This window comes from Balaenoptera ricei, chromosome 8, assembly GCF_028023285.1.
Source record: "Balaenoptera ricei isolate mBalRic1 chromosome 8, mBalRic1.hap2, whole genome shotgun sequence".
Taxonomy (NCBI): domain Eukaryota; kingdom Metazoa; phylum Chordata; class Mammalia; order Artiodactyla; family Balaenopteridae; genus Balaenoptera; species Balaenoptera ricei.
In genome coordinates, this window is record NC_082646.1 from 61,619,504 (window position 1) to 61,638,634 (window position 19,131).

Consider the following 19,131-nt stretch of genomic DNA (forward strand, 5'->3'; position numbering starts at 1 on the left):
TGTTTTCTTAGTGGTTGCTTTGGGGATTAAATATATATCTTCATTTTTTACAAATTACATATTGATTATAATCTACTTCATATACAATCTACTTCAAATATAAACTAACTTAATTTGAATAAAATTTAGAAACTTTTTTCAGGTGTAGCTCCATTTTCCCTGTCTTTTACTTTGTGCCCTTGTTCTTCTGTAAATTAAATCTTTATATGTTCATATACCCAACAATATAGTTTTAAAGTTATTGTATATAACTGTCTTTTAAGTGTATTAAGAGAAAAATATTTTTACTATCTTTATATTTACCTATGTAGTCGCCTTTACTGGTGCTCTTTATCTTTTCATGTGGATTTGAATTGCTCTGTAGTGCCATTTCCTCTCAGCCAGAAGGCTTTAGTATGTCTTTAGGGTTTTTGAAAGGCAGGTTGCTAGCAATGAATCATCTCAGTTGTTATCTTTTTGAGAATGTCTTTATGCCTTTAATTTTGGATTTTTAAAAAAATAAATTTATTTATTTATTTATTTTAATTTTTGGCTGCATTGAGTTTTCATGGCTCCCCACGGCCTTTCTCTAGTTGAGGAGAGTGGGGGCTACTCTTCGTTGTGGTGCGTGGGCTTCTCATTGCGGTGGCTTCTCTTGTTGCAGACCACAGGCTCTAGGCATGCAGGCTTCAGTAGTTGTGGCATGTGGGCTCAGTAGTTGTGACTTGTGGGCTCTAGAGCACAGGCTCAATAGTTGTGGCTCACGGGCTTAGTTGCTCCGTGGCACGTGGGATCTTCCCGGACCAGGGCTTGAACCCGTGTCCCCTGCACTGGCAGGCAGATTCTTAACCACTGTGCCACCAGGGAAGTCCCTTACCTTTAATTTTGAATGATAGTTTTACTGGGGTCAGAAATCATGGTTGGTACTTTTTTTTCTTTCTTTCAGCACATTTATTATTTCCACTGCTGCTGGCCTCCATTGTTTCTAATGAGAATTGAGCTGTTAATCTTATTGTTGATCCCTTTTATCTGATAAGTTTTTTTCTCTTGCCACTTTCAAAATTTTCTCTTTGGCTTTCAACAGTTAATGATGTGTACAGGTGTGGCTCTTTTTGTGTTTAGCCCACTTGGAGTTCACTGTCTGTCTTGGGTGTAGTTTAATGTTTGTTTGTTTGTTTTTAAAATCAAATTTGGGAAGCTTTTGATGATTATATCTTCAGATATTTTTTCTACTCCTTTCTTTCTTCTTGCTAGAACTCCCATTACTTGTATGTTGGTTTGCTCCAGAGTTTCCCACAGGTCTCTGACTTCATTTTTCAATTTTGTTTTTTAGATTGCATTATCTATGTTGATCTCTCTTTGAGTTTGATGATTCTTTGTTCTGCCAGCTCAGATTTGTTTTTGAGTCCTCTTGAATGTTTCATTTCAGAATACAACTTCCAGGGACTTCCCTGGTGGTCCAGCATTTAAGACTCTGCACTTCCACTGCAGGGGGCATGGGTTCGATCCCTAGTCAGGGAACTAAGTTCCAACATGCCATGCAGCATGGCCAAAAGTGAAAAAACAAAACAAACAATTTCCATTTGGTTCTTTTTATAATTTCTATTTATTGACATTCTCTATTTGATGAGTAATTATCATCATACTTTCATTTAATTCTTTAAATATGGCTTCCTTTAGTTCTTAAAGTACTTATAATAGCTGCTTTGAAATATTTATCTGCTGATTCCAACATCTGGGCCCCCATAGAGACAATATCTATACGTAGTCTCCTTTCTCCCCCCCCCCCCCCCCCCCCGGTAAATGGGTCACACTTCCCTCTTTCTTTGCATGTTTTATGATTTTTTTTGTTGAAAAACTATGTTTTAGATAATATATTATAGCAACTCTTGATTCAGATTCTTCCACCACTAGCGGATGGGAGGGTTGTTGCTGGGGTTTTTTTGTGTGTTTTTTTTTTTTTTTTGGTTTATTCAGTGACTTGTTCAGACAATTCTGTAGTATCTGTCTCCTTTGTAGTGTGTGACTGCTGATGTCTCTCTTTTTAACCATGCATATTTATTTAATTATTTATTTAACATGCAAGTTTATTCTGGTCATATTTTTTAAATTATTGTTTTAATTTTTAAACTTGGCTTCTTAAAGGTCACCCCTGGGTCAGCATAGATTAGTGATCAACAATGACTGGCTTCAGTCCTAGGCCAGGAAATCTTCTACCCTTTGTTGATGGATTTGTTTGTTGATCAGGGAATGCATTCAAAGTCCAGGCAATTTGCAGTTCTGCTCCAACCTTTACTTTCAGTGTGTTCAAGACCTTGCATTCACATAGGATCAGTAGGTAGTTAGGACCTCTCCAGTTTCTCTTTAGCAGGTATGAAACCTTATAGATCACCAGGGATCCCATAGTGGGTCTTATCTTTTGTTCCCCAGCACTCCCTTTAAAATTTCTGGCTTATCTGCAGGCCTGTTGCCTGCCCTAACTAGCATTATGATCTTAGGCCAGCTGTAGTAGTGGCCTTCCTGGATAGCTTACTATTGTTCCCCAGATTGTCCCTCTATTGTTTTTGACAATGACTCTGGGCAATATCCAGAGCAAATTTTCTACACTCAGCTTCAAATTAAATCAGCCCACTCTGGCAAGAGTCATCCTCTTGGCCTGGCCTGATGGAATTACCCCCAGAGAGCTGGGAGTTGTGGGGTAGGAGCAGCTTCAGGCTAAAATGCCACAGATTCTCACTGTTCTTAATATGGTTCAGTAATTCTTCTTGAATAAACATTTCTCAAGTTGATGTATACCTTTGGTTAAGTTTCAGAGGCCCGAAATGGTTATTTTTGACAATCTTGTTCAGTTTTATTGTTGCTTTTAGGAAAGAGTTTGCTAAGCAGTTTAGGTATTCCAGAAGTTCCACCTCCTTGTGTTACTTATGGCATCTTTATTTTTATTTAACTTTTAAAATTCCCTAGCTAGACCATAACCTCCTTTGGGCAGAAACTATCTATATCTTTTCCCTACAGCGTCCATCCTAATGTGCATTAAAACTTTAAACTTTAATTTCTTTGTCTGATGAAATTAATAATCCTTGTGTTGCTTACTTCAAAGGATCAGGTGAAATAGTGGCTAAAATCTCATTGTAAACTACAGATCTTCCTCAACTTACAATGGGGTTACATCCCAATAAACCCATTGTGAACTGAAAATGCATTTAATACACCTAACCTACCAAACATCATGGTTTAGCCTAGCCTACTTTAAACATGCTCAGAACACAGCAGCCTACAGTTGGGCAAAATCGTCTAACACAAAGTCTAGTTTGTAACGTTGAATATCTCATGTAATTTATTGAATACTATATTTTAAGTGAAAAACAGGATGGTTATATTTTTACAGAATGGTTGCAAGTGTAAATCGGTTCATTACCCTCGATCACATGGCTGACTTGGAGCTGCAGCTCACTGCTGCTGCTGCTGCCCAGCATCACAAGGGAGTTTCGTGCTGCATACCACTAGCTCAGGAAAAGAACAAAATTCAGAATTCAAAGTATGTTCCTACTGAATGCGTATTGCTTTGATACCATTGTAAAGTTGAAAAATCTTAAGCGAACCATCCTGATTTGGGGACCATCTGTATAAGCTTTGTAAATGGTAAAGTTCTTTAAAAATTTTTAAGTAGTTTGTAAACTACAACACTAATTTTAAACACTGCAACCTGTTGTGCATATGGTACTTCCAAGTGTTCATCCTTCAACCCTGGAACTTTTTTCTTTTCATTTTGTGCTCATAGATTTTGCTGTTGATTTGAAAGAAATAGTTCAGGAGGTTTTGAGGGCAGCAGCAGGCTATTTGCAAAACGGTCTGGGAATGAAAGCCAGCTCCACTAGGAGGGAGGTCTTTAGCACCTCTGTTTTCCTCAGTCATCATGCCACCACCTGGCTCACCATTGCTTGTTCTGCCCAAGATGAGCTATCGGTAGAGGCTTCTCTGAATATTGGAAGTAAATGCTGTAGAGATGTGAAGCCAAGTAGTTGACTGAGATATGCCAAGAAGTGCCAAGCACCTTGAAACTTTTTCCAGAGTTGTTTTTTGGAGTAGCATGAGGGATGGTTTGTTATTTATTCAACTATGCATTTAGTGCCCATTATGTGCTGGTCATATTCTGGGTATTGGGGATACGAGACAAAATAAACAGAATCCTTGTTCTCATGGAACTTATAACTCTAATGGGGGAAAGAATAAACAAATATGCAAGAAAATACATCAGTTAGTGATTGGTGTCAATAGGAAAAGTAAAGCAGGAATTGGGGACAGGGAATAACAGTAGTAGTTATTTTTAGATAGGTTGGTTAAGGAAGTAATTTCTGGCAAGGTGAAATTTGTGCAGAGACCTGAATGAAGTGAGGGAGTATGCCATTTGAATATCTGGGGGAAGGGCGTTTTAGGTGTGGGAAAGCTCAAGTGCAAAGACCCTGAGGCATAAGCATACATGTGTGTTCAGGGAACAAGGAGGTCATTGTGAGTGGAGTGGAGAAAGCAAGGGATAGTGGTAGGAGTTGCAACTAGAGAGGTGGGCATGTGAGACCAGATCATATAAGGTCCTGTAGACCTTTATAAGGACTTTGGATTTTATTCTGAATAAGATGGGAAGCTACTGCAGAGTTGTGTTTGCTGACACAAGTAATGTAGACTTACTGTGGTTCAACCCCAGGGAACAGGGGAAATTCCATACTTGGCTCTGGAGAGGGAGCTAGACGGGACTTGCACAGCAGGCACTTATCTTACTTGTCTTACTTAAGAAGTAAAATCAGGTTGGATCGGGAGCATATGGCAGCTAAGATCCTAGGCAGCTGGCAGGAATAGAAGTCAGGCAGACAGTGCTTTTATTCTCTCATAACTGCCTGTGTGTGTCCAGCAGGGACCCAGTAGGTAGATTTGAACTGCCTCCATGGTGGGATCTATCAGGGTCCAAACAGAGCACAAGGGGCCCCGAGTTAAAGGAGGGTTAGGGAGGGGCCTGCTATTCCAGAGGAGAAACCAGTGCTGGGTTGGGAGACCAGGGAGACTGGGAAACTCAAACTCATCTAGCACAGTGGAAGTAGCTTGGGCATTGGAATCAGAACTGGTTATTCTCTCAATTCTTAGTTATGAGACTTTGGGCAAGTTGCTTCATTTCTCTGGACTTAAGTTTATCCATCTATAGTACAGTGAAAATAATACCTATTTTGCAAGATCATTGTGATCTTATAAGACTTATAGGGACTAATAAGGTAAGTCGCTAGCACAGTACTTGTCACCTGGTAGATCTTCAATAAATAGTAGCTGCTGGTAGTAGAGGTAATATTTATAATAGTAGTAATGGTTGTTTACCTTTACAGAATGCTCATTGTATACCAACCATTGTTTTAAGCAGAATTCTTAGGCATCTCAAATTTAAGTCCAAATCCAAATTTCTGTCCTTCACACCAAAACATACTCCTTTCATAGTTCTCATCCCAGTAAGTGGCATTTTTATTATTCCAGTTTCTCAAGTTAACTTTGGAGTCATCCTTGATGTCTTTCTTCCTCTCATACTCTATAGTCAATCTGTTAGTAATTCCCATCAGCTTGATCTTCAGATTATACCCAAAATATGACTACTTCCCACCACCACCACCACTGCTACCACCCTATTTCAAGCCACCATTACCTTTCATGTGGATCATTTTAATAGCATCCTAACTCATCTCCCTGATTCTCCTCTTGCCTTCCTGCTCTCTGATCTCAGCTCAACAGTCAAAGTAATCTTCTTAAAATGAAGTCAAATCAAGTCACTCTTCTGCTTGAAACACTCCTAATCTCATTTAGAATAAAAAACAACATCCTTATACTGGCCTACAAGGCTGTACATGATTTGGCCTTCATCACCTGTCTGATCTCACTGCCTACTCTTTTCTCTTTCATTCACTGTGTGTGCTCCAGCTAAACTGGCCTTCATGCTATTTCTCAGACATGGTTCCACTTAAGGGCGTTTGCCTTTGCTGTTTTCTCTACTTGGACGGTTTCTCCTCAAGAGACCTGCATGGCTTGCTCCTTTAGCTTTTTCAGGTCTCTGCTTAGATGTCACTCAATAACACTTTCTCTAACCATCTTATTTAAAATTGTACCTCCTCCCCTTGGTACTCCCTATCCACCTTCAGAGAATTTCTCTAGCATTAACTGCCATCTGATATACAGTATATTTTACTTTTTAAAAAAATTTTGTGTCTTCCTCCCCCCTCCCAACTGGAATGTAAGCAGGAATTTTTATTAGTCTCATTCACTGCTGTATCTCAATTCCTCTATCAAGCTTATGTAAGACAAATGGCATTTGACATAGAAAGTCTCAAGCAGTGTCTTCAAACTGGGCATCAAAATATTCTTGGAAACACAAATACATAGATTCCTGAGCCCCATGCCAGATAGAGCATAGAGGATCTTCTATACCATGTGAAGGAGTAGGGATTTTATTCCCAAAGCTTTTGAGGTGAATAATGCCCTTATCCAACCTATGCTTTAATAAAGAATATCAAGGATTAATTAGAGTTGGTTAGAATGGGGGAAAAGAGTCCTCTTAGGACTGTTTAATATTTCAGACAAGAGATATTGAAATTTGAACCAGAGAGCAGTAGCAATGAGAAAGGTAGGTTTATGAGGACTTGGTGATTGATTGGGTGTGAAAGAGTGGGAGGAATTTAGGATGACTTTCAGGGTTTCTCGCTTAAAGTGCCAGGTGGATGGATTGTCAGTAACTGTGAGACGGCCAATACTGGATGGAATGGGCTTGGGGAAGAATGTTGAGTTTACTTTTAAACGTTGTGAGTTTGAATTGCTTATGGAGTTATCAGGAAGAAACGTTCAGGAAGTAGGTATGTGTGAAAGTAGATGTGGGTGAGTACTGCATTATAATAATTATTTTAAGAGAGATGTGAATTTCATATATCATGGACTAATCTAGACAACTACAAATCTATTTTCTGTCTCTGTAGATTTGCCTATTCTGGACATTTCATAAAAATGGAATCACAGAATATGTGGCCTTTTGTGAGGGGTTTCTTTCACTTAATATGTTTTCAAGGTTCATTCATGTTGTAGTATGTATCAATACTTCATTCCTTTTTATTGCCAAATATTCCATTGTATGGATATACCACATTTCATTTATCCACTCATCAGATGAACATTTGGATTGTTTCCACCTTTTGACTATTATGGATAATGCTGCTATGAACATTTGTGTTCATACATTTTCATTTCTTTTGGTATATATCTAGAAGCAGCATTGCTGGGTCATGTGGTAACTCTGTGTTTAACTATTTGAGGAACTGTCAGACGTTTTCCCAAAGTGGCCATATCGTTTTACATTCCCACCAGCATTGTATAAGGGTCTAGATTTCTCCACATCCTTGCCAACACATTTTATTATCTTTTTGATTATAGCCATCCTAGTGTATGTGAAGTGGTATCTTGTGGTTTCAATTTGCATCTTTTCATGTGCTTATTGGCCATGTATATAACTTCTTTGAAGAAATGTATGTTGAGATTCTTTTCCCATTTTTTAAATTGGGTTATTGGCCTTTTTATTATTGAGCTAAGAGTTCCTTATATATTTTAAATACAAATCCCTTATGTAAATGATCTGCAAAAATCTTCTGTCATTCTGTGGGTTGTCTTTCACTTTCTCGATGGTGTCCTTTAACACACGAAAGCTTTTAGTTTTCCTTGCCGTTTTTTTTAATACATTTATCTATTTATGTATTTATTTTTGGCTGCGTTGGGTCTTCGTTGCTGCACGCAGGCTTTCTCTAGTTGCAGAGAACGGGGGCTAATCTTCGTTGCGGTGCATTTCTCTTGTTGCGGAGCATGGGCTCTAGGTGCGTGGCTTCAGTAGTTGTGGCTCTCGGGCTCAGTAGTTGTGGCTCACGGGCTCTAGAGTGCAGGATCAGTAGTTGTGGCGCACGGGCTTAGTTGCTCCACGGCATGTGGGATCTTCCCGGACCAGGGCTCAAACCCACGTTCCCTGCATTGGCAGGTGGATTCTTAACCACTGCGCCACCAGGGAAGTCCCAAAAGTTTTTAGTTTTGATGAGTCCATTTTATCTATTTTTTTCCTTTTGTTGTTTGTGCTCTTGGTATCATAATTACCATTGCCAAATCCGAGGTCACAAAGGTTTAGGCTATCTTTTCTTCTTTCTTCTAAGAGTTTTATGTTTTTAGCTCTCTCATTTAGGTCTTTGATCCATTTGGGGTGCTAGTCTTGGCCTTGTCCCTTACTTACTTTGTGACCTTGGACTGTTCATTTGCCTTTTTTCAGCCTCACTTTTTTCATCTGTTAAAATAAAAGTTTATATGTGAGTACACAAAACAGATCAGTGGTTGCCACAGCTGGGAGTTGTGGGCAGGGTATTGACCACAAAGATGAGAGAACTTTTGGGGGTGGTGAAGATACTTTGTATCTTAATTGTGGTGATGTTTGTACAACTATATACATTTTTCAGGGCTCATAGAACTGTATACCTAAAAGGAGTAAATTTTACTGTATGTATATTATGCCTCAGTAAACCTAGCTTTAAAAAAAAAACCACAAAAGCTTTACAACAACTCTACAAAGAATGTGTTATTCTTTTCCATTTTGAGGCTAGAGGAAACTGATACTCAGGAAAGTTAGTGGACTTGCCTATGGTCCCACATTTGGTATGTGGCAGTTCTAGGATTTTAACCTAAATCTGCCTGATTATAGAGCTTGTGATCTTCCTACTCATTTTTAGCCTGTCCCTGAAACTATTAACAGTGTGTGGATTCTGTTGTAAAAGGCTGACCTTCCCGTGAAAGCCAGGAACCCTGTCTGCCTGTGAGCCACTCCCCAGAAGTGGCTGTCTTATTCTTATTCCAAATTGTGAACCCCTGGCAGATCTCATTTCTGCCAGTCATTAGTTGAGACTGGAATCCATGCTGTTGTGAAGTGCTACTCAGGCATGGTCTCCTGAGACTGTGGCCCTCATTTTGGAGCAGCAGGAGACCAGTTTCAAAAGTGATGAGCTTCTTTGGTTATGAAAAGCAATTTCTAACTTTGTCCAATCAGCAGCACAGAGTACCTTCTCCGTAGGAGAGTGCTCAGATGTTTACAGGGCCCGTTGTGCTGCTTAGCACAGTCTTCCTTACTCTGGCTTATTTAGCAGAGAACCGATCGGGTAGAAGAGAGATCCGAGGCAATCACCGTCATCATTTACATCTGCATGCCACTTTATAGTTTGCAGTATATTTTAACATCTGTGAACTCTCTTAATTTTCTTAGCACCTTGCCAGGAGAGTGCTTATATTTAGAGAGAGTGTACTTGGCTGTATTCTTGGACAACTCTGGTTGCGTGTTTTTTCCTTAAATTGTGCTGGAATGTGTATATCTCCTGTAACTTTTATTCTCAAATTGTTCTAGTTTCAGTTTGTCAACTGGCCTCTTGCCCTGGGGTGATTTGGCAGGGCTGTGCATTGGGTACATTTCAAGTTCTATCCTCTGAATTTGACCAACATCATTTCCTTTTTTGCCTGTTTGACTGCCCCACCTTCCTCTCTTTGGGAACCCATCTTTCCTCCACCTCTCATTCCAGAACCCTGGACAGAGTAATTAATCTCAGAGCAATCGTCATCAAGCCAGCTGCCTGTCTTCAACATTTGACTTGTTTCCTATCCTGAGGTGCTATGGGAGAAGTTAATGACCTAAAAAATTGCCCATCTATCATGTGAGCCTAGTTAGGAGGGAATTGTTTGATTTTTATGAAGTGTAAATAATATATTTGGAGACATTTTCAAACATGTGTTGGCCTGTGTGTCAGAGTTGGTTCCCTAAACAAGGTGGGACAAATTGGCTGGGTAATAGAGCTTAATGACAGATTTTCCATTAATCAGAATGGAGGATGTGCTTCATTAAGATAATTAACAGATCACTTGTGCAGGTGATACTTATTGCACACAAATTTCCAAGTTTCTTTCCCTTGAATAAGCTTTGAAAGAGATCTTGGCTGTGTTTCCTTGCTTGCATTAAAATGATCAATGGCGGTAAATTCCCATTTTTTCCCAAAACTGCTAGTAACTAGTATCCTGTCCTCTGTAAGTGCAAAAGGTGGGTGACAAACTTGCTGCTCTTCCAGCAGTCTGTGTGTTTATCACCAGGTACTCGGGCTCCCCTGGTGAAGAGTAGAATTGCATCCTTTCCCAGCTCCTAGGCTAGCATCCTTAGAATTAGAAAGGGCCTCAGAGAGCCTAAAGTAATTGATTTTCCATCAGGACACTGAAGCCCAGAGAGGGGACGGGACTTGGCCAATGCCACACAGTACACTCATGGTAGAGGCATCTGTGGGATAGTGGGACTAGTACTGAACTGAGAATCAAAAGGCTGGGGTTGACATTAGGCAAATTGTGTCACCTCTTTGCCTCTCAGTGTCTTCATGTGTACAGTGGGAAAAGTGTCTAGCATAGGGCCAAATACAAACAAATGCCTTTTTAGTAGTCCTCTTTTCTACTATACCGTGTTGCTTCTCTATGAGTGTAACCTGAAGATTATAGATCGGAAGTTGATGTCAGGGAGAGTGAGCAATCATTAATCAACGCTGTTTTTTTTGTTTGTTTGTTTGTGTCTCCGTAGGATTCTCAGTTGTCCACAATGAACCCTGTTTATAGCCCCGTGCAGCCTGGGGCTCCTTATGGCAACCCTAAGAACATGGCCTACACAGGTGAGTGGTGTGGGAATGGCTCTCATTTTGAGAAGTGGTGGTTAAGGATGTTATCTCATAACATTGTGAATGACTTTTGGTATACTGCGCCTCCAAAAGCCCTAGTAAAGCTTGGGAACTTGTAGAAGGGAGACATGTCTGGGGTCTAGTGCAGATGAAAATGACATTCTTAAGGTCATGGTCTATTGAATTGCCAACTAGGGGAAAGGAAGGGAGGTAACATTTATTTATTATTGAGTACCTACCATGGGCCTAGCCCTGCGCTGGGCACTTTTACATATCATGTTTAACTTTAATCTTAGAAGTAGTTGTACAGGGTGTGGTTTATTATCACCATTGCACAGATGAGAAACAACAGTTGCAGTAAGAGGCCACAAACAAAAATAGGTATTTGAACCCAGGTCTGCTGATTCTGAAGGCTGATCTTTTTCATGACTGCATACCATGCTGTTTACTACTCACTGCCTTTGCGTATGTTGTCCCTCTGTCTAGAATGCCACTGTCCCCTGACAACTTCACCTTATCCTTTAAGATCTCGGCTCTGAGCTCAGGCAGCACTTTTCCGGGGAGAATCTTCTCCCTTACTTGGCCTTGGGCAAGTTTTTTTTTTTAATTAATTAATTTATTGATTGATTTATTTTTGTCTGCGTTGGGTCTTCGTTGCTGCGTGCGGGCTTTCTCTAGGTGCGGCGAGCGGGCGCTACTCTTCGTTGCAGTGCGCAGGCTTCTCATTCGGTGGCTTCTCTTGTTGCGGAGCACAGGCTCTAGGCACGCGGGCTCAGTAGTTGTGGCTTGTGGGCTCTAGAGCGCAGGCTCAGTAGTTGTGGCGCATGGACTTAGTTGCTATGGGGCATGTGGGATCTTCCCGGACCAGGGCTCAATCCTGTCCCCTGCATTGACAGGCGGATTCTTAACCACTGCATTACCAGGGAAGTCCTTGGCCAAGCTTTTTAACCTTCCAGAGCCTCGGTGTTCTCATTATAAAATGAGGGCAATAGTATTACCCTGTTTCATGGGCTGCTGCAAGGATTAAATGAGCTAGTGTAAGGCACTCATCATATAATATATGGCATAAAGTAAGTACTTAATGGTTATTATTTACAAATAAATAAAGATGGGTAGGATGTATCATAATGGAAGGTAGTGAGAAAATGTATGTAAATTGTCTAGCATGGTGCTTAGCGTATCATGAGCCTTCAAAAATGTAATAAATATAAATCCAAGGTGAAGATAACAGTATGAATGAACACATGGAGGTAAGAAGGTATGGTCAGGGTACAGTCAGTACAGCTGGAGTAAAGAGTAGAAAAAGGGGAAAAATGGGAATTGGAGCTCAAAAAGTAGAGTAATAATGGTCTTGGTGGCAGGATTAGAGGTGGGAGGGTTGAGAGTTTCACCCTGGAAGAGAGCAGGGGGTGGAATGTACTGGTTCCTTTCTATAAATTTGCTCTTTACCATGTATGCTGAATAGCCTCCTAGACTGAGAATGGAGGGATCTCAGAGAACTTTTTGTCTGGTTGTTCCAAATTTTGTTCTATAGGAACACTGGCTGGGGGGCATGGGGGGGGGGAGGTGTGTGGCTTCAGAACATCCTCAAATATTTGATTTGATTTTTGAAAAATATTTAGAACTATTTTTATAAAGCATGCATACACATAAGATGATCAGTGTGTTAGCTTAAGCTTCTAAGAATGTGTGTTTATTAAAAAAAAAAAACTGCTAACATTTGCAGCTACTTATGCTTGTAAATCAGGATTTTCTCAATGCTATGCAACCCAAATAACATTCAGAAATATATTGGAGATTGAGCCTGATATGACTAAGCTCTCATCACTGATTTTCAATTTCATATGTTTGTGTTTATCACAACAGCTTTATTGTCCTGATTTAACCCTAATAGTAAATATGTTCTCTTTGGACTTCTATTGTATGTTTATTCTAATACAATTAATTTTACTAACCAGGATCCATGGGCAGTATCCCATGCCCCACTAGCTCAGGGAGCCCGTTGCTTTTTCTCTTCCTGGTTCAGAGTATCCAGCAATCTAAGTTCCTTTGCCAGAGGGGACTGAGCTGCTTTGGCAGACAGAGCCCAGGGGAATCCTTCAGGTTTCCTGTGATTCTGGCTGCATTCATTCTTACTGAGTTGTTAAACCTGAGAAGAAACAGTTGCATTTATCTATTGATTTGCACAAAGAAGATTAGGCAGTATGATATATTGATAAATGTGTTTCAACTGAATGAACAACAATCAAGTTCAAATCTCAGCTCTTTCAGATAATAGCTAGATGACTTTGGACAAGTTGCTTAACCTCCCTAAATTTAAATTTATTTTATAAATTGAGATAATATTATCTATTTCACAGGATAGTTGTAAGAATTAAATGAGATAATTAGTACTCCATAGGGAGAGAGGGAGGATTGTCTTTGTTTCTACTAATCACTGAAGGTCATTATCAGCCTGGAACTATGGGGTTTTTTGGCTGAGTTGGGTCTTCGTTGCTACGCTCAGGCTTTCTCTAGTTGCGGCGAGCGGGAACTACTCTTCGTTGTGGTGCATGGGCTTCTCATTGCAGTGGCTTCTCTTGTTGTGGAGTATGGACTCTAGGTGCGCGGCCTTCAGTAGTTGCAGCATGTGGGCTCAGTAGTTGTGGCTCGCGGGCTTAGTTGCTCTGCTGCATGTGGGATCTTCCCAGACCAGGGATTGAACCTGTGTCCCCTGCATTGGCAGGCACATTTTTAACCACTGTGCCACCAGGGAAGTCCCTGGAACTATGTTTTAAGTTAATTTTTCTGCTGGGATTCTAAGACTACACAGATAGTATAAACTCCACATAAGTAGAATAAATTCAAACTTCACACAGGCCAAGGTTTCAAATTCTTCGGGAAACTTTCTTTTTTACCCGTAGCTTCCTGTTGTCTCTCTACTTTTCAGACAAATTTTTTTTCTTTTAAACTGACTTATGACTTCTCTAAATTCTCAGCTTTATGCAGGGGAATTTGAGTTCCAGCTGTTGGTTTCTCCAAGGCCCAGAGCCTCATCTCCCATCCCCGCCATAGCTATGAAAAGCAAGCCCTTTGATTGCCCAGACCAAAAAACCTTCCCAGAGCATCCCAATATCAGCTCACTGTGAGAGTTCCTGATTTTTCATTTCATTTTTTGACCCTGGAGATTTTTTTCTTTCCTAAAATCTCAAGTCTGCGTGTGTCTGTTATATAACATAAACTGTTTGTTTTACTTTTTATCCAGCTTTTCTAAGTGTTACGGAGTAGGCAGATTTTCAGGTTATCTTTTCCTCCACATTGCAAGAAATAAAGACCCAAGTGAGATAATCTGTAAACAAATGCCAAATACGATGCTTTAGAGTAAACATTTGTTATTATTGTTAGTAACAATAATGGTTATGTTAAAGAGTGTTAATTACCATTTGGCAAGCACATACTAGGTACTTTATATATATTAATTATAATCTTATTAATCATAAACCCCATAGTACTCTTCTTTTAGCAAAGTAACTGGTAGTTTAATTCAGGTTGTATTACTTGGCCAGTGTATGTAGCTTCTGAAGGATAAGGAAAGATTTGAACTTGGATCTTTATGATATTAAAGTGATATGCTTTCTGTTATAGCAAGGTGATTTGTCTTAAAATATGTGCTTCTTTCACTGCTTCCAGTGATAGGCTAGGGGAGAGGGTTGTCTTTTCAGTTTCTAGGACTAGGGAGCCTCACCTTTGAGGAGCTAGGAGCCTGCTCCTGGCCGGCAATTTGGGGTAGACTGGGAAGGGGGCAGTAGAAGTGGAGGGTCAAGTCCATTGTGCTATCATCTGCTTCAGGGGTAATGGGGTGGTGGACACAGGGAATAGAGAAGTTGGGAAAATTCCTGATTTGAAATTCTCTCTGAAATGTAAGAGGGAAATAAAATACAGCTTTGCAGTTATAATTCTGACACTAATTCCAATGTGCGGGTTCTTTCCCCACACCAAGCTGTTCTTTGACACCAGCTGGGTGTCCTACAGTTCAACTCAATTCTGACACTGTCTACCTGGAGATAATGTCATTTCAGAGGTTGAGAGCTCTGCCCCGCAAAACTGTCCTCATTTCGGATGCCAATCACAAGTCCAGGTTGTGACCTGTGCTTCTGACTGATTGGCTATAAATCAGAGGTTCCCATAACCCCCCTCCTTGGGTTCAATTAATTTGCCAGAGCAGCTCACAGAACTTAGGAAGCCAGTTTACTCACTAGATTATTGGTTTATTATAAAAGGATATAGCTCAGGAACAGGCAGATGGAAGAGATGCATAGGGCAATGTATGCAGAAAGGAATGTGGATCCTCTAGAGCAGGGGTCTCCAACCCCCGGGCCATGGACAACTACAGGTCCAGGCCCGTTAGGAACCAGGCCGCACAGCAGGAGGTGAGTTGCAGGCCAGCAAGCGAAAGCTTCATCTGTCGCTCCCCATAGCTCGCATTACTGCCTGAGCACCCCACCCCCCGTCCGTGGAAAAATTGTCTTCCATGCATGTCCATGTCTTCCAAACTTGTCCCTCATGCCAAAAAGGTTGGGGACTGCTGCTCTAGAGGGTGCCACTCTCCCAGCACCTCCACATGTTCACCAACCTAGAAGCTCTCGTCCGTCTTGGTGTTTATGTTGGCTTCAGTACATAGGTATGATTGGCCATTGCTGATTCATTCAACCTGTAGCCCCTCTCCTCTCCCCAGAGGTCAAGAGGAGGGGTGGGACTGAAAGTTTCAAATCTTCAATAACATGCTTGGTTTCCTTGGCAACTAGCCCCCATCCTTAGGTGCTTTCCAAAAGTTACCTTATTAACATAAACTCCGGTGTGGTTGAAAGGGGTTTGTCATGAATATCAAGACATCCTTTGGGAATCCCCTGGCAGTCCAGTGGTTAGGACTCTGCACTTCCAATGCAGGGGCAGGGGTTTGATCCCCGGTCAGGCCATAGGATCCTGCATGCCATGCAGCGTGGACAAAAAACAACAACAAAAAGACATCTTTATTGCTGTTATCACTTAGGAAATTTCAAGGGTTTTTAGGAACCCTGTGCCAAGAACAGGGATGAAAACCAAATATATACTTATTATGTCACAATATCACAGCAATACAATGTATTCCAGTGAACAGCTGTCTTCTAGCCAATTGACAGTGTTCTCTCTCTCTCTCTCTCTGTCTCCCTCCTTTTAAAAGCTCTTTTACTGAGCACTTACTGTGTGCCAAAAATTGAGCTCAGTGTTTTACAGACTATTTTTATACTTGCAGTAATCCTATGAAGTGGTTATAACTAGCTCCTTGAACACCTTGGAAAAGTGAATTTAGAGAATATAATCTGTTCATATACTTTCAAATACTGAACGTGTAGATAGTGTTGTAGACTGAATGTTTATGTCCCCCCAGATTCATATGTTGAAGCTCTAACCCGCAATGTCATAGTATTTGGAGACGGGGCCTTTGGGAGATAATTAGGTTTAGATGAGATCATGAGGGTGGGGCCTTCATAGTGGGATTAGTATGCTTATAAGAAGAGGAAGAGACACCACAGCTCTCTCTGCCGTGGGAGGACACAGCAAGAAGGCTGCCATCAGCAAACCAGGAGGAGAGAGCCCTCACTATAACTCAACCAGGCTGGCACCCGGATCGCATACTTCCAGCCTCCAGAATTGTGAGAAAGAAATTTCTGTTGTTTAAGCCACCCAGTCTATGGTATTTTGTTGTGGCAGCTCCAGCTGACAGTAAAGATAGTAAGTACAGTGAACACTTGAATATGCGTCACATAGATTCACCATGACAATGGGCTTTTTACAGACTGGACATTTCTTTTTCTGAAAGGCTTCAGAAATGTTTCTCTGCTAGAAGTTTGAAATGAAGTCAAGACCAAAACATTCTCTATTTTTCTTTTCTTTCTTTTTCTCTTCTTTTCTTAAAATATTCTAATAGTGAGAGTGTCCAAGGATCACCAGAGGTCTGGTATATGTGCTGAAGAGAGGACAGGTTTTGGAACCTATCAGATCTGGAGTAGAATCTAGGCTCTGCCACTGATTAGCTGCTTGAGCTTGAGTGAGTTATTTAACCTTTCTGAATCTCAGTTTCCTCAACTGTGAAATGGGATAATGATCTATACAGATGGTTGGTTCATGGGTCCATGTTTATAAAGTCTCTGGCAGCAGGCTCATAGTTGACACTCAGTTAATGGTTATCACAATGCACAGCAATGAGTATACCTCTGTAGGGAAAAGAATATGGGCTATGGAGTTAGTGACTTAGATTACAGACCTGATTCTGCCCCTTAAAAACTATGTGACATCAGATAAATTATTAAACTTTCTGGGCCTTGGTATATCCTTTGCAAAAAGAAAAAGGACTAGGAATGCCTTCTTTACAAGACAGCTGAGAGTAATAAATGTAACAGGGCCAACCATTGACTTGTAGTGAAGTTTCAAAAACCCAATTAGAAAAGAATTCTGAAATGTGAGAACAGATGGACCCCCTTACACTAACCCATCATTTTATAGGTGAGAAGATGGAGAAGTGTTTGAGGAAAGTGTTGGAGCTAGGTCTTGTACCGAGGTCTTCCCATTCTGGGTCGGTATATTCATTGTCTCTCTACCACAAAGTAACAACCAAGGTTTTATCCTTGAAAACCTTGCTTGTCAACATCCTGTCCTGGCCACTTCCCAATCTTCTGCTGGCCCAGACCAGCTCACATGCTCTCCCCACTCCTGTTTTGAGCCCTAAATGCATTTCCTGGCTTCAGCATGCAGCAAACATGTTAAATACTTCATATACCCCCCACAAAAGACATGACCCTCAAGGTTGCAAAGCTAGGAAATCGATCTGTTCAAATACTTCACTAGCGTTTTTCACCAGTTTGTTTTCACCTAGAATGCTTTCTTTACTTAAAAAAATAAAGTCAATTTAAGAAGCAGATTTGGGGACTTCCCTGGTGGCACAGTGGTTAAGAATCCGCCTGCCAATGCAGGGGACACAGGTTTCATCCCTGGCCCAGGAAAATGCCACGTGCTGCGGAGCAGCTAAGCCTGTGCGCCACAACTACTGAGCCTGCTCTCTAGAGCCTGCGAGCCACAACTGCTGAGCCCACACACCACAACTACTGAAGCCCATGTGCTCTAGGGCCCACATGCCGCAACTACTGAGCCCATGTGCCGCAACTACTGAGCCCATGTGCCGTAACTACCGAAGCCCGTGCGCCACAACAAGAGAAGCCACCACAATGAGAAGCCCATGCACCACAACAAAGAGTAGCCCCCACTTGCCACAACTAGAGAAAGCCCTCGCGCAGCAACGAAGACCCAATGCAGCCAAAAATAAATTTTAAAAAAAAAGTTAAAAAAAAGCAGATTTGTATTTGACACGGCAGTTTATCAACTAGAGGACCTTAATAATTAAGCTGACAGCCTGCAAGTACAATGAATAATCTGATATATCAGTAAGTTTTAAAAAAAAAATCTCTGCAGTGACCCAGGCCCTGTACCTTTCACCCTTCTCTGTTAAGGAACACCTGGTGGAGGTTTTAAGACTAACTGACATTTGTACTTTGTTCTTAGCAAAGAACTTTTGTGGGTTTTTTCCCTATTTATTTCTTATAACAAGTCTGGGGAGATAGCCCTTATTTTCCAGATAAAATGACTGGGGATGAGCTTTCCCAAGGTTATGCTACTACTGAGCCCGTGTGCCACAACTGCTGCAGCCCACGTGCCTAGAGCCCGTGCTCCACAACAAGAGAAGCCACCGCCATGAGAAGCCTGCCAACCGCAACGAAGAGTAGCCCCCGCTCACTGCAACTAGAGAAAGCCCACACGCAACGACGAAGACCCAATGCAGCCAAAAAAAAAAAAAAAAGTACTAAATAGTCAAGTTTTCCCTTTCAAAATAAATAAATAAATAAGTAAATAAATAAATACCTTTATGTTTCTCAGATTAGATCTTTCTTCCCCATCCTTCCCACCCTTTATCATTCAGGCCATTATTACTCTTTCTTGGATTATTTACACTGCCCCCTAACTGGTCCTTCTGACTCCTGTCACATACCTTCTCCCCAGTGCATTCTTTACAAATCAACTAAAATCATTTTTCTAACTTGAAAATTTGACCACATCACTCAAGTGCTTAAAACCCTTTAATGATTCTTCACTGTCCTTTGGATAAAGTCGAAACTTCTTAGCTTGCAATAGGAGATTTTTATGACCTGACCATTCAGATCTCTCCAGCCCGTCTTCTGCTCATCTTATCTATCTATATTCTCAGTCCAGATGGTGGCTGTCATTATGTTTTCATTTAGAGCTATAATTTCATTAGAGGTCCTCAAGTACAATCTTATTCTCAGATGAGGAATCTGAGGTCTTACAAGTGCCTAAGGAAAGAACTTATTACAGTTCACAG

General features: G+C 40.9%; 1 protein-coding gene across 2 annotated transcripts in view; it reads left to right on the plus strand.

Annotated features, from left to right (window-relative positions):
- Positions 1-19,131, plus strand: part of FAM168A (family with sequence similarity 168 member A) — a 203,567-nt gene that overhangs the window by 131,850 nt on the left and 52,586 nt on the right. For both annotated transcript variants that reach the window (XM_059930844.1, XM_059930845.1), the window contains exon 2: positions 10,628-10,715. In XM_059930844.1, the coding sequence (XP_059786827.1) occupies positions 10,646-10,715 (70 nt within the window). In that variant the 5' untranslated portion in view covers positions 10,628-10,645. The remainder of the gene's footprint in view (positions 1-10,627; positions 10,716-19,131) is intronic.